The following is a 15,866-nucleotide window of genomic DNA, read 5'->3' on the forward strand; positions in this document are numbered from 1 at the left end:
TTAAATTCTTTCAAGGGGGTATATATATGTATCATCTCTGAGAGAGAGAGAGGCCAAAAAATGATACCTAACTTTTTGGCAATTTATTTAAGGAAAATAATTTACTCAATCGATAACTTTTTATAAGGACTTTATTACATAAATCTTAAAGTGCAAAAAAATATTAAAATTTTTTTTTTATTTTACAAAATGGTATTGCGGGCGCATATTCTTTCCTTTCGTAAGCATCCACTAAGGAGGGAGTTTTATTCGATCTTTAAGGGGGTGAAACGAGGTAAAATATATGTTTTCACGGATTTCTCAAGCTCTCTTAGGCCCGATGAGATGTCGACTTGGTTTTTTTTTATTTAAAGTAATTACATACCGTGTGTGTGTAGCGAAACACGGGTATCAAGCTATATCAATAAATACCTATACAATTTATATTGTCCGTTGACCGTACTCGCGATAAAGACTACTTTGGATGCAGGACGGTTGACGGGTACGGCGGTGGGAGGGAAAACAAATATTGCCGCGTGGGTAATTGCTGAGACGACGACGGTGTGGAACATCAATCTCTGGAGTCCGACCGCGCCGTTGGCGTTGCTTAGACGGCTCTTAAATTCGAATGTTCTTTCGGCTACATCAGTGCTGTATGTGTACATGTGTGTACGGCGGTTCCTCTCTTGATTATTTGATGATGGATATTCGCACCGAATTGGAACGCAGCGTCACATTCTGCCTCCACGCTTCTTTTCACTCTTAATATATTTTATCTCTGTCCTTGGCCCGTACACCGAACGTCCTTTTCGCACGAATTCCTCGGCCTAATACACCTCGTGTCGATTTTCTCACGTCGCGAGATTTCCGCGCAATTTTCGATCCGCGTCTAGCTCACTTCAGTTTTACACCGTGTAAGTTTGCTCTCGTAAACTTGAATTTCCGCGTGAGGGAAATATATATATTTGAGCTCAGCGAAAGGGAGAGATATTACAGCTGCTTGTTTTCCTTAATACCGGCAGCGCGTAAAAATTATATATATATATATATTTTTTTTTAACCGCTGGTCCAATATAAATTGCGACGCACTAAATTAAACGACTAAGTTAATTCCTGGCTTATTCTCCTTTATTGGTGAGAAAGAAACGCGTGTTCCTCGAAATACCGTATATAGCGTTCCCTAAATTGTCGGACAGGGATGTTTTCCGTGTTTGTAAGATATGTGGTTTGCAGAAAATAAGACCGGATAACGCCTGCACGCGAGACGCGAAAGTTTAAAATATCCGTAATAAAAATGCGGCGACAATATACGGAACGGAGTAAAAAGAAAGCGCTATATGTACGTAATAAAGGTACGCCCTCGGAAAATATTAGCGCGTGTTTCTATTAGTATAATAGAAACACGGCAATATTTTCTTGCGCTTTATACGAGTCGGGACCGCGCACTTACGTGATGTGCGCGTTAAACGTGTTAGGCGACCAGAGAGAAGAGAATAAGAAAACCGAAGAGAGGAGGATAAAGGAAGCGATTCTCGCTGGCTGGGTACAAAGTAGCAGAGCGACTTATTTCTGTTAAACGTGATCGATCGCAGACAACGTGACACGTGACGCCTCTAGTGCGAGGTGTCGCAGATATCTGCCGTTGCATTTGCATATATATAATATAGCGTCTCGCCTATAATACCTCGATTCTCCTCATCGACGCACGATATATCATCCGCCCGGCCGTTCTCGCACCTCGCTCTCTCGCGGCTCGATTTCCGCAAGACTCGCTCGTCGCCGGAAATCGAGCTCGCTCGTCAGAAGTCGGTCTCGTGTTCGTCACTTCCTCTCTTTCCCTTCTTCTTTTTCCTCTCCGAATTCTTCTCGAGCGAATTGTCGCGATGTTCTGCGACGTGAATTACGTCGATAAAAGAATCCGACGTTATACGAGTTGCACAAAAAGAAAACGTCGTTGCGTATTTATATCGATTCCTTGGAAAACGACATCGCGCGGGTTTACGCAAGCGATCCAGGAGGAGTAGACGATATATGCGCGTTGCTCAACCAGACGGTTCTCTCTAATGGAAAACGCTTGCAATCTCGGTCGCTTTGATATTGAAATTTAGGAAGCTGGAAATGTGTGTGTTTTCTACCGCGCACAGATTCATATAACATATCGAGAGAAAGAGAGACGAAGGATGGTGTGCAGTCATGTAAAATAAACGACAAAGCATTCTGAGAGAATCACTTTATATGCGTATATATATTTCTCTGTTATATATAATAAATATATTATTACCTCGCAAAATACGTGCATTAGCACGCGTCGCATCGGTCATATATCTTACACAGTTCCGTCCGTTCCGTGAGTGATAATGCATCCATAACGGAGCTGCGAATATGTTCGACGACGTAAGACGTATAGAGACGTTGGAAACAATGTGATTTCTTAGGACAGGGACTTCCGGCACGTACGTGGCGAGACATTTGGGAAATAATTCGGACATAGGTTTGCGATCAATTGATGATTACGAAAGTCGCCGGAGTCGAATGTGCCGCGCGCACTTTAACGAGTCGGGACAGATATAGGGCGGAGCATTACATTTTCGTTAACCTCTGTTTATTATTTAATTCGGAGATTTGTTATTCAGTTATGCAACATTCGTTCGTACCTCTGTACCTTTTTTCGCAATGAATATACAAGCTGCCCCGGCCGTGCCGATAGGCAAACACGTAGCGTTATCAAACACTAGAATCGATCTGATAATAAGTCGCTAATATAAGGATCCATTTATTGCCATTTACAAAACGTCGTTCATCGCAAATGACAAGAATAATTTATCTTAACGGAATCTTTAAACCTCCTGTCGCTGATAATATATTCAACGATATACATTATTAAATGGAAATTCGAAAAGTTGCGAATATATATATAGCAGCAATTGCTTTTCGATATTTTTCTATCAAAAGAAGATTTATTAATCGCTCAAGAATAATTTATTTTAATAGACTTTTTATATCCAACGTTGATAGTATATTCAATGAGATATTAAATAAAAATTCGAAATTTTCGAAAAGTGTTGCGAATGTAGCAGTAATTTCTTTTCAATGTTTTTTTATCGAGAAAAAGTTAATTTGCGCACCTTTGTGAAATAACGCCACGAGTCCGCCCCTCTCCAATTCCGGAATATAAGTTCTGCACATAACACACCGAAATATATAATCGAGCAAATCTCATTTGGATAAATGGAATTAAATGAAATAGCGAATGCGGGCGCGTATAATATGAACTTTGAGTGTATTACTGACATATACGCGAGAGATCCGGGAATTCATTCGAATAAATTCAATTTACGTTTAATTTAATTGAATCTTGCGTTCAGACTAATTGTCCGTGTCACTGATAATATGTTACGAGGTGCAAAATGATTGATTTATAAAACAAATGGCGCACGTAGACCTTTCGACACTCTTTACAAGACACAAGACATTACATAGAGGATCATTATATCTCGCAAGCGACGCGAAGATGAGAGTTATTAATTGGAAACGGTATATAGTCGCGCGAAAATCGATATATACGGCACAACGTTCCTATACGTTTTTATACATTCGTAAAATGGCGATGTTAATCTGGCCTATAATCTAATAGTTAAAGTAGTGCATCACTAATAATTAATTAATTGATTAATTAATAGACGATTAAATTTTACATTCACAGTGTAACACAGTATAGATTGGAATGTGGTGCATCATTGTGATACGCTTTTTATTTGTGGTGACGCGACATATAGAATTAGGAGTAGCTTCAACTTTCAAGGAGCTTTTAATATTTAGCCAGTTTTGACACATTTGCCGTTACTCGCAAATTTATTTAAAACTAACAAAAAGGATAGAATGTCGCGAGATTTTTATTTTTGTAACCATCTAATTTACTCTTTCCGAGCGTTACACGATGATGTTTTATAAAGTACTCCAGCGTGTCGGGATATTATCTAAAGTGTTCGGAGGAAGATTATTTATATATGTATCATCAAAATTATCTTGTAACGAAATTATCTTGCAACGTGAAATTTTTGTTCCACGAATGGAACGTTGGCCGTTAGTAGGTGCTGCAATATAATGTACGGTTAATTACTAATTAAAGTCCCCGTAAACTTCTCGCTTTTGTCGAACAAAGAGAACTAATTGCGCTAACACGCTTAAAATTCATATTTAACCAGATATATATACTTACTTTCACGCGAGGGCGCTCGAGGGTAACAATTTAATATCTTGAATGCCGCTCTTAGATACAGCAAAAATAAAAATTATTAGATCGTTAACAATGTTATAACAAGATTAGAGTCGATCGTCTTTCGGCGGGTTCTTTTACGGGTTCTTTCGTTCTTCGTTTTTCTTCCCCTTTTTTTTTCTTTTACATTTTCGGTAGACGTGCTACGAGTCTTTCGATGACAGGACGATCGAATGGGAACCTAAGAGAACTTAACTCGAATCATTTATCGCTTGCGGAGGGAGAGCGGCGGGGGTGCGGTGCCTTGTTCTAACGTCGTTTTCCGAAGCGCAAGAACACGTGGTCAACGTCTTGCCTCTTGACACCACTGTCGTAACGCGGCAAGTTCTCCCGGTATTCTGAAAGCAATTCAAATGCGAGCCATATATAATTATCCCTTATCGCCGTAATCAATCCCTCAGTCCGAGGACGTGGAACGTGGGGGATGGCGTATTCAGGCCTAATATAGCGTTCAAAATGATACACACTTTTCGAGCGGCGATAACATAAATTAATATAGCGGAAAGCAATTGCGGAAAGAGGCACGTGCAAGGAGCGCGTGTTTTCATGCGTTCGTGCGATATTTGCCTTTCATCGTTCGCTAAATAAATTAAAGAGTCGTTCGCCTCGCCTCCCGGCGGCGACGGCGGCGGCGACGGCGGCGGCGGCGCGGCGGCAGCGGTTGGGCGATAAAGCGAACTGATTCGATTAGACAGCTGCGGTTACCTCTGTCGTCGACGAAGTCATTCGTGTCCCTGACGTCCCATATTCTCGCGATGGCTATACAAATTTTACGCAGTCTGGGCGGAAGCTCGTCGAGAAATCCCGAGTTGCACTGAGCGGGCAACGCGGCGAGAGCTTCGCCGGACAGGACTGCCATGGTCGTCACGGACACGAGGATCATCAGCGTCGAGCTCATCATTTTTTGGGCTGTAAGGAAGAATATATTGCCGGCTTCCTTCAGGTTTGCAAGCAGCAACGAAGTCAAAGGGAACGCATCGCGGAGAAAAGAGAATTGCCGAAACAGTAAATATCTAATTGCTGCGACAAATTTTGTTAAGCGCGCTATCTCCTTTCATTAATTTTTCTATCGACATTCTATCAGCGACAATTATATTGTGATGGGAAAACTGCATTTGCCGCAAACAGACTGTTTACTTCAACAGCAGGTTAACAATAACTTGACATTAACATGTTTCTATATATAGGCAAATTTATTCGGCAAAATTTCTTTCATCTCGCCAGTGAAACAGATTTTACCGTAACGTCGAACAATTGGTTATCGCAGCGAAATTTGTTCGCTCCCACATCAAATATACAACAATCTAGCAGCAATATACGCAGCAAATATATGTAATTTGGCTGCGATCAAGTTGAATTATTTTCCTTCTGTCGTTTAAACTTGGTTTACGTGCGCGACTTGTATAAGTCCACTCTGAATACTATTTGATCGCTGAAACGCGGAAGAAAAGAATTCTATACAAAGAAAACTTGCATTTGGAAAGATCGTAAAAATTCAAAGTACAAAAGGCCTATGCAAATGACCCGGACGTTTGAATCGTGAATTACGAGCTGCGAATTTCCCCTGTTCCATTTCTCGCTTTACAGACGCGTTATACCGTACACAGAAGCGAGTGTGTCCGCATACGTTGACCCGCGGATATCGCACGGCCCGACTTCCTAGGCATATACGATTTCCTTGATGCGATAACGATAACGGCCACCTATTGAGGATTCGATGTCACGTTCACATGTCGACGTTTACGCAATCCGAACGGAAGAGAAATGCCGTAATGGTTCTCGGCGAGTTCCGCGACATATGTATCTTGCGACACGGCGGCGCGCGAGCGGTCACAATACAAAGAGCGATTAGCCTTAAACTTCAGACGCAGCTGCTGTGACGCCGTGTGATACAAATGAACGGAGTCACGTCGACCGATAACACAACGGTAATCGGAACGTCTCTGTATATCTGTATGTATAAAACACCCTGTAAAATATTCGATCAAACACGGACGGAGCATAGTCGCGGAAACGTTTATTGTTATTTTCTTGTGAGCACCAGTTTTGTATGTCCAAATAATTTGGACAGTAATACCATTTCTTATTTAAATCAATATAATTTTTAATTGAATTTTTAATTCAGTTACAGTTTATTAACAAAATTTTCCTTTTTTTTTATAGTAATATCCTCTCTCGCTGTTTTAAGCTGTATGTAAAGTGATTTCCGTATACGTCCAAGTCCGAGACACCAATAATATTTTTTTATCTCACGAACGTCGTGCCATCTCGCATATGCGCGACTTTAACATGCGCGGTATCAGCGCTGTACCCAGACCATGTATTACAACGCAAATGTAGGGGAGACCGGGGCTAGTGGATACGTTTTTTTTTCTAAGTAAAGATCTTAAAGAAACAGATATAACGTGACCCAGATTTATAAATATAGCATTTAATATATCAATGATTTATTTTACTTTCGGCTATACAAAACTAAAATATTTTCTATATTTGTGAAAATACGCTACTCAACTTGAAATAACCATTTGAAATATTATCGCAACGTTTTTGCAGAAATATACCATATTTTTTAAGCAGTATTATCTTTCGTCACTTTTACAATGGTTATCAATTTGACCAACTAGCTCCGGTCTCCCCTATACGAGAGGAATGTTAAAGACGATGAGAGTCGTCCAAGAAAGAAAGTCGGAGAATCACGTTACAGAGAAGGCGATCTGAAAGTGCCTCAGGTAAACAGGACTTATTGATAAGAACACGAGAGAACCTTATTACGAACGAATTCGAGGAGAGGGAAAAATCGTGTTACGCCCCGGGCTCGGACTTTCCGATAGCCTTTACTTTTATGTTTGAATGGATAATGCCGACCGAAATCAGGTCGGAGCAAAAATTTCTATCGTGGAAAAAGAGCGAATAAATTTGATATTCTCTCGTCTTTGTAAGAGGGAAAAGAACCGTGTCGTTCGAAAACGCGTTTTTCTGTTAAAAAATGTTATATATTGAAATTTTATAAGGTTCTACCAAAATGACTCTCGAAAAAATTTTTTTGTGGCATTAGTTTCTCGCGTAAAAGAGAGTCTTGAAGGGTTCGTTGAGGCAAAAATAAATGGCTTTTTGTATCTGTTTTTGAGCGAAGAAAGTAATAAGAAACGTCTAATTATCAGTTAATTAATAAGAAACTTGAGATACATTTCAGAAGATATATTCCGAGGTCATATCTAGGTTATACTCGAATAATAACCTCCAGGATATCTCCTTGCCTTGTGATCAGCCGCACTTAATGAGCAGACAATTAATCTTCCTAAATGAACTGGCTACACGTGCGGGTCAATCTCAGCTACATCCCGAGATTCCTTATAATATACATGTCATGATGTCGGAATAATATTTTGCTATGCGGTGCGAGGTGCGACGACCATGAACTGTACGTGTATATGTACAATTGTAGTACACGGATCGGAGCGAATAGGCAACCTGTTGCTGATTCGCCGACAGTTCGCTCACAGTTGATGAACCCGGTAATCGCGTTTCGTGTATGCGGAGCGGAGTATCGCATACCGAGAGACAGGTAGGATATACGTAGACACATGTCACGACGCCGGAAGTGAAGCTCGCTTAAATAAACCACGCCGCCCCAAGTCTCGAGAGAAGAAGAAGAAGAAGAAAATACACGTCTACCAGGAAATCCTCCTTTAACAAAGGCACCTTGATGAACGAGCTTTCAGGTAAAACTTTTACAAGCGTTCGTCTCTACAAGCGATAGATCTTTCAAAATAATCGCTTAAGAGGGACGAAGCAAAAATGAGATCGAAATATCAAACTCTTGTTATTTTTTTTTTAAGTAAACTCTTTTTTGCATGTTTTAAACTATGTAAAATAATTTATGTACATGTCTAACAATATAATTGTCTTAAAAAAGTGGTTAAATGTATAACCCTTATCCTTATGTCTACAAAATCCTATGTCAAAAATAAAGAAGGAAGAGCAAGTAGAAGGGTGGTCAGGCGAGATTAACGATACGTCGGATGTTAGAATTGCACATAAAATAACGGGAGAAGTCTCTCTTAAGGAGAGTCACGTACAAAAATAGTTCTAAAAATTCAGATATTTTTTTAGGAATATACATATAAAGACAATGGAGAAAATTAAATTTAGCAAAGAAATCTTTGTGTCAGGTTGTCAATGTATCGCACGTTGTCTTAGTCTCAATCGGGATTTCAATTTAATTTAATTTAATTCTCAACAGCTCGGACATTTTGATAGAATATCGAAATTAAAACGCGAAGATTTAGAGAGGCGGCGATTATAGCATTGTTTGCGAACGCACGTATGTAAATATTGGCGATGCAACGAATAGGTAATACGACTGAATGCTAAAAACGTGCGTTTTCATATTCCGCTGTATCCGATATACATATGTCTCTCGATATGTATACAATTATTGCCTACGCTATATACGTACGTGACCTATGCGTTTTAGGCTTAACGCAGCAGCAGTGTCACCAGAAAAAACCCCACGCATGGCAACGATAAAAAAGAAAAACAATACGCGGATAAGAATAGATCGAGAAATATTCGAGAGGGAGAGATTACGACGCATCGGAGAAACTCAAAGAAAGATAATGACCGAAGGTAATTATGAAACTTTCAATTTCGTCGTTTTCTTAAATGTTCTTAAGAACGATTAGAGAAGGATGAACCCCAAGATAATGCCGCAATAAACTCTGATTGCTCTTTTTCAGCGGTAGAAGAAAAACGCTATTATTATTAAAATGCGAGATTATAAATTTAAAATTATAAGCAAAAAATATCTTACAGTGTGCGATGTGTGTGCGAGAATTTTATTATACTATTGTACATAAATATCTAAAAAATATAAGAAGACCTTCGCGCGTTTGCCTATATTATATCATAAAGCAAAAACACACAAGGTAGGTATGTGAAATTTTTAATAAGACAAATAATAACAAGGGTTTATTGACATCACTTGAAGAAGCTGCGGACTGGGAAAATCAAAGGATACGAATACGAAGAAGTAAATATATGTATACGAAAGCTCTATGGATATACGAACAGAATATACATATCGTATATGTCGTGGCCTGAAATCTCCCTTGAATCATTAATGCGCGAGTTACGTAATGCATACGCATAGGTATATGTGTACGTTGAAAGTGACGACTGTGTTCCAAGTCTCTCTGTCTCTCCGATATCACCAGAATAATACATAATATCACGCGAACCTTCGCGTAGCATATCTTTGAAGGTGCGATGAAATATTAATATCGTGGAAACGAGCAGAGATGACGAGACATTCTTTCGTCACCGCGAGCAATCACCACAGATACGCAATCCGAAAGGATAAAAAATTTAAGATACCCTCCCTCGTCCTTTCTCTTTCCTGAAAAACTGACTTTTCTCGTAATTAAGAAAAAAATAAGAAAAAGATTACGGGTTTAATTTAATAAAATAATTAAGCTCATCCAAACCCGAAGTGACTGTCGATAGACCTAGTCAAGGAGCAATTAGAGATCGACTGTTAACAATGATATTTTCAAAACGTTTTTTCTATTAATATTAATATTGCACATAATCTCAATATATTTGAATGTATATTAAAAAGTGTGTGTGTGTGTGCGTGTGTGTGTGTGTGTGTGTGAGAGAGAGAGAGAGAGAGAGAGAGAGAGAGAGAGAGAGAGAGAGAGAGAGAGAGAGAGAGAGAGAGAGAGAAAGAGAGAAAGAGCGAGAGAGATTGAAGAAACCTCTCTCCAACGAAAGTTGATCTGAGATTCATTATTTCAATTTTCTTGAAATTCTTAATTCTTCCTTTAATTGATAATCTCCTCTCGATCTTGAAGGCATTAAGCTTTAATAACTCTGGATCGTAAAATGATGATTGAATTTTCAACACTTTATTTCGGATTGACTGTTAAATACCTGTTAAATACATATGTTCGCTGTATCGGAATTCCTGACTTAAGTATCGCTGCGCGCTGCTCCAATATTTTCTAGCTCGACTGCCGATTTAATACCTGCAGTATTGCAATCCTTCCTCCCAATCTCTCTCCCTTTCTCTTTTTTCTCTTTTTTTATTTATCTACTATTGCCCCGTATCTCTGTTATCATTATCCACAGATTCTTGTAAGGTGCGTGTAATATTATTTTTGATATTTTTCTCATTAGAGAGATGTCGAAAAATAAGTTTAGTCGCAGAAGCAACGGATAGGATTAATAAACTATTGAAAAAAGTCGCCGATATCACAATTTTATTAAAACTTTTGACGAGAAAGTCAGTTTATCTCATGAACCTACATATTTCGTAAATTTCACTTTATAGGGTATCCTATACGAGCGTGGCAATTGTATTACGTCACATTTGCTAGCTTAAATGCCACTTGTTTCCATTACGTCAAGCACTACCCACGCAATTTCAATAAGTCTGGCAATTTCGGCGAATAGAAAAGAGAGAAACGTCGGAAACGAAATTCGTCTCGTAGCAATACGTCACTTACGTGGACGTAAACGCGCGAGGAAAACCCGGTTCTCTTCATTTGACATTCCGAGGTGTCACCTTCCGAGATAGCTGACGCCAGTATGCATTTCTAATGATAAAACTTTTCGTCTACGGCGAGATGCCGTTTGCGTTTATTATACTTTAAAGAGCACGGCTTTTAATAAATTGGGCACTTTCTATCACCACGTTACGCACGTTGTAAGAGCCCATCAGGCAGACTCGCTTACAATGCTCTCTGTGACACAATTGTCTCTTCAAATACTTTTTAAGCAAATACAATTTACCAGCGAGTGTTGAAGAAAGCTTTTAATGTGTCTAGCGAGAAGAAATGTGGCAATAACGAGCCCCGTGTGTCCCTATTAAAGTAATTACTGAGCTTTTTAATGAGTAGCTGGCAGAAATTTTTACGGTTGTCAGCAGAGCAGAAATTATCTTAGCGCGAACGTTTTGTTACGTCGTTCGTAGGACAAAGTCGAACAGGCAACGAAACATCACCGATCTTATCGTTCTAATCGCGACTGCGATTATTCGAGCATCCAGCTTATCCGAAACTCTCGCGTTGTTCCAGGATAAGATCGAGCGGAATGGCGGCAGCGAAATAACAGTCGTGCTCGTTAGAACATACCGCAATTTAATGCGGTGCACGAGGAGTTTGCGTCATTCGGCGCACGGAAGATGTCCATGGACGGTATGAATGTTGATACGGCGCGGAATTACGCGGAGTTTGTACCTTCTCCCCCTCCCCTCCCCTTCACTGCGCTGTATTACAATAGCGATTAAACTTGCGAAAGCTGCATATGGTATATTAGAGACGCCAAAGCACGCGCGTCGTGCACGATGACTCGCGCAACCCCCCCCCCCCCAACCCGGGCTGAAAGAGATTAGTGCACTTGGCGTTCGCCTCCGGGAAAGTTAGAGGGTTACAAATTTCGTAACTTTAAACCCGCCCTCCTGCCCTTCGACCATTCACATGCGCGATATCAGTCGCGAGTCGCGAGTTTCTCGCGGTTTCGAAATATTATAAGAGAATCTCGGTATAATATATAATAAGGTCGCTCCGGGAGGATTTATCCCCGTCTAAACTGTCCCTAAGAAGGAGAGGGGGCGATTCTCAATATTTACTTCGATGAGAATGAAATTTCCGTTCTCCGAGCCTGAAGTTTAAAGACTCGCTCTTTATGAAATATTGTTCGAAACTCCCGCGTAATATACGGTCAAGATATATCGCGCAATCGAGCGATTAAGTTTTCGTGGGTGAGGAAATGGCACAATATTGTCTGTGATAGGAAATAGGATAAGGGTATATATATATATACTTTTGAGAGAAATCGTATTTGCGAGATACGTTTCTCTGATCAGTTCTACGATGCGCGGAAATATAGCGAAATCCTTGAGAAGATTAATTCGCATCTTTTCACGCAAAGAACAAAAGAAGTATGTATAGAGTAATTTAAGAAGTTACTGCCAAACTTAAGGAGCGTGTAGAGAAGTCAAAATAGAACAACTTTCGATTTGGAACCTATGTTCTCCAAAGTACCGAGTCGGAACAGGCCTTATTTGAATGTATGGAACTCGGATATAATACACCAGTAATGAAATAATCGTCATTTGCTACTCTTGCACTAGCTTTATTTTGTTTTTATTAAGGTTTTGTTAAGGATTACACTAGCGCAAACTGAATTTACAAAAGGTGTTCGAATTGGCAACCTCCACATTCAATGCATCAAGCATATTGCATCGTCAAACAAATTCTGACGCACTCTCTCAAATATCCCTCTCAAATAAACCTTAATAAAAAAAAAACAAAATAAAGCTAGTGTAAGAGTAGCAAATTACGATTATTTCATTGGTATATTATCCGAGTTATACATTCAAAGGCCTGTACTGACTCAGGATTACTTTGGAAAACGTAGGTTCTTAATCAAAAGTTGTTCTATTTTGACCTCTCTATACGCTCCTTAAGTTTGGCAGTAACTTTTTGAATCATATATGTATATATGTATATATAGAGTTGTATATATAGGGTTGCATCGTAAAGCTGTCTCAAAACAACAGCTAATTTACGATTTTTCCTTTTCACCCATTTTATCATTCTCATTCTTGCGATGATTCCAATTAATGCGCCGCAGGGAGATAAATCTAAAGAGTAACGAGTGAAAAGAAAAGATGAGCCAAGAAAATCGCGCACATAATTAATTAAGGGCTTGCGTTAATTGAATGCTAATGAGAAGACGATATTTGTAACTGCCACGTGTTACGTCTCGTTTACACGAACCGAGCATATAAATTATCGTGCGAGATTATAATGTAGCGTAATATAGGGAGAATAATTAAAACAATCCCGGTATACGATTCGTAATCCGACTGTTATGTTCATTCCGTGCGTATTGTAGAACATTTCATCGTTTCATCGGACAATCAAACGCAAATTGAGAAACAAAAATCCGGCTTTTCATAATTGACCGTATAGTACTTCCCTACCTTGTATAACGAATGCCAAAGTATCGTGGTATAGTTGCTGGATTTATAAAACAGATTTATAGATGCATAAAGTATAAATTCACGTTAATTTACAAATATTTTGGATCCTCGTCAAAGCATTAATTATTTACGCGTTGAACTGCGAAGCCATTTTGAGCGCATTTATCCCGACGGTATCGAGAGACGGCGCACCCAACAGCGGTTTATCTCATTTCTCAAGATATCAATTTCCAAGTTCGACATTTTAAAAGTAGACAAGCTCTCCGCGTCACTAAATAAAAAAATTGTCAAATAAAAATTGAAACGCTCGCTCGCTCGATCAATTTCATCGTAACACCTTATTTGAATATGAACTTAAAATATCAAACTTAGAAGTGGATCTTCTGAAAGATTAGGTGTGCGAGCTTTTCGCGTCATCGGTATACGATGAGTATTATGTAAGAATCTCAGAATTACCATCAAATTGAACGTACAGCGTTTCCCATTTACAATTTAAAATAAAATTTTCTTTATATAATGAGAACAGTAGAGAGATCACGCTTTATCACAACTTTTCGATCTTCAGCATCTTGTTTCGCGATAATTAAATTTTTAATTAAAAGTTCGGTTAAAGTCCACTTGATGTTGAACGCCAAATGTCTCAACACTTGTTTCTCTCGCATTTAATTCTTGGAAAAGTTTCCCGTAAAAAGCTCGTAATTCAAGATTATGGCTCTAAAACATCTTCTCTACCAACGACAATCAGCTCGGACTTTTCGGCGAGATATTATTTCTTATACTTTCCCTCAATTCTGTGGAACATTCTATATGTAATATAAAATATGACTATTTAATAATGATATAAACATTATAAACGGAGAATCCGATTTGTATGCAGATAATGCAATGTATACATAAAATTGTGTCTACATCAAACATGTTTGATCTGTATATAAAAAAGTTTTTATCAGATCATGTCCGCCCGCGCATCATTCTACTCGTGAAATAAATTCATTGCCAATCGACAAGAACTTCGAAAGAAAAATGTCAAAGAAAAATATGATCTTAAAATAAGTAAGAAGCGCAGTCAATTGATACCATATAATACCATTTTACGTTCAACTTCACAAATAATAATTAGTTTAATTATCCGTATATTGGTTTCAAGGTTTAGAGTTTGGTAAGAAAATTATATTTATATTTATACTTGTATTAGCAAAGAAATATTTATATTTGTACTAGTAAAGTATTTTACCTTTACTTCTCAACACATATGCGCCAATAAAAAATACAAGTAAACTGCTATGTAAACTATGATTGAGTGCAACCTTTAAAAAAAAAACCGTTAAAACGAATTGTTGATTGCCTCAAAGCCGCTTTAGCATTTCAATCCCTAATGAAATTATATTCTTCGTGAGGGGGTGTACAAGGGTTATTCCTGGAAGAGAGTAGGTGGTGATATATCCGATCCCTAAAATTAGGCAAACACGAAAATTTTTTATATATCAAATAATTTAATTGAATAGTTACGAAGTCATTAGGTTTCCTTTCCATCTTTTAGAATATTGAAAAGTAAAATAGAGATGTCACTCAAAGAGCTTTTCCATAACATATTTTATATATATTTTCGTATAAACCGACTTCTTCGGGCGTGAATTTTTCGAACATGACAGTATAAATCCTTAAGCACCGATGCGTATTTTTTATGTATATATATTAATTATATATAATTTTATATAATTATATATTAACAGATCTACGTTAATATTCGACGTATCTCATCAGATGCGCGAATTCGAAAAAGATGCTGCAAGAGATATTACTGATACTCTGCATCGGTGCTCGAAGACGGGAATCCGGTTCGTTACGAGGTAAACATATATAATTTGCCTTTTTTAAATCTTTCTTCGCGAACAAGTTAAAATTAGATTGTAGCGTTCAAATGGGACGGTACCAACCTGGCGAGTGCGCAAAGGTAGCAAAGAAGGTAGTCGCCGAGAGATGGTCAGCGTCGCGAAAGCGGAGGACCCTTACGGCTTCGTCGCGCTCGTGCCCCTCTTTATCGCACCTTATCTGCACCGGCAGGCTGCGAGCCGGTGTCGGTCTAAGCGGGACCGCGAGTCTGCACGGGGGATGAGTTCCCCCCGCCCCCCCTCCCGATGTTCCGCGATTGACCCCCAAAGGCTCTGACTCGGCGGCTCGGACAGACGTCCGTGCGGAACGGCAACGGGACGGTGCGGGAATCGCGCGATGGATGAAGTGGACGACAAGAAGATGCAGAGATCGCCGTCGACGTGTCGCGGACGTGGATGTGGATGACGGCTCGACGAAGAAGGACAAAGGGTCGTGCGAGGGCGAACGCCGCGTGAGGTGACCGAGGCGAGAGGCTCGGGCGAGAACCGTGTGACAGTGGCGAGAACAGCCGGAGATCTGCCCTTAAATACGCGCCGTTCCAACTGCCATGCGCGTTTCATGGGGCGCCAGAGAAATCATACGTCGACGCGTAACTTACCCTCCCTCGCGCTGTCCCTCTCCCTCCCCTACCGCACCCTGAGCGGGAGGACGAGGTGCGACGCACATTTTCTCATTCAATATAAGCACGGAATAAAAATTTCATAGTATTCTGACAGGAGGCACTTA

General features: G+C 39.5%; 1 protein-coding gene and 1 long non-coding RNA gene across 2 annotated transcripts; one reads left to right on the forward strand and one right to left on the reverse strand.

Moving 5' to 3' along the window:
* Positions 1–2,194: 2,194 nt before the first annotated feature.
* On the reverse strand, positions 2,195–15,656 carry Ms (neuropeptide receptor myosuppressin). The gene is made up of 3 exons (XM_077422017.1): positions 15,185–15,656; positions 4,961–5,164; positions 2,195–4,593 (listed from the first exon to the last, which is right to left on the reverse strand). The coding sequence occupies exons 2-3, from the start codon at positions 5,154–5,156 to the stop codon at positions 4,505–4,507; spliced, it is 285 nt and encodes a 94-aa protein (XP_077278143.1). The 5' UTR covers positions 5,157–5,164; positions 15,185–15,656; the 3' UTR covers positions 2,195–4,504.
* On the forward strand, positions 5,139–11,640 carry LOC143906166 (uncharacterized). The gene is made up of 4 exons (XR_013259453.1): positions 5,139–5,260; positions 5,843–7,977; positions 8,733–8,884; positions 11,335–11,640. It is a non-coding gene; the product is annotated as an uncharacterized LOC143906166 (long non-coding RNA).
* Positions 15,657–15,866: the final 210 nt, after the last annotated feature.

This window comes from Temnothorax americanus, unplaced genomic scaffold, assembly GCF_048541705.1.
Source record: "Temnothorax americanus isolate GAGA-0224 unplaced genomic scaffold, ASM4854170v1 Scaffold11, whole genome shotgun sequence".
Classification (NCBI taxonomy): domain Eukaryota; kingdom Metazoa; phylum Arthropoda; class Insecta; order Hymenoptera; family Formicidae; genus Temnothorax; species Temnothorax americanus.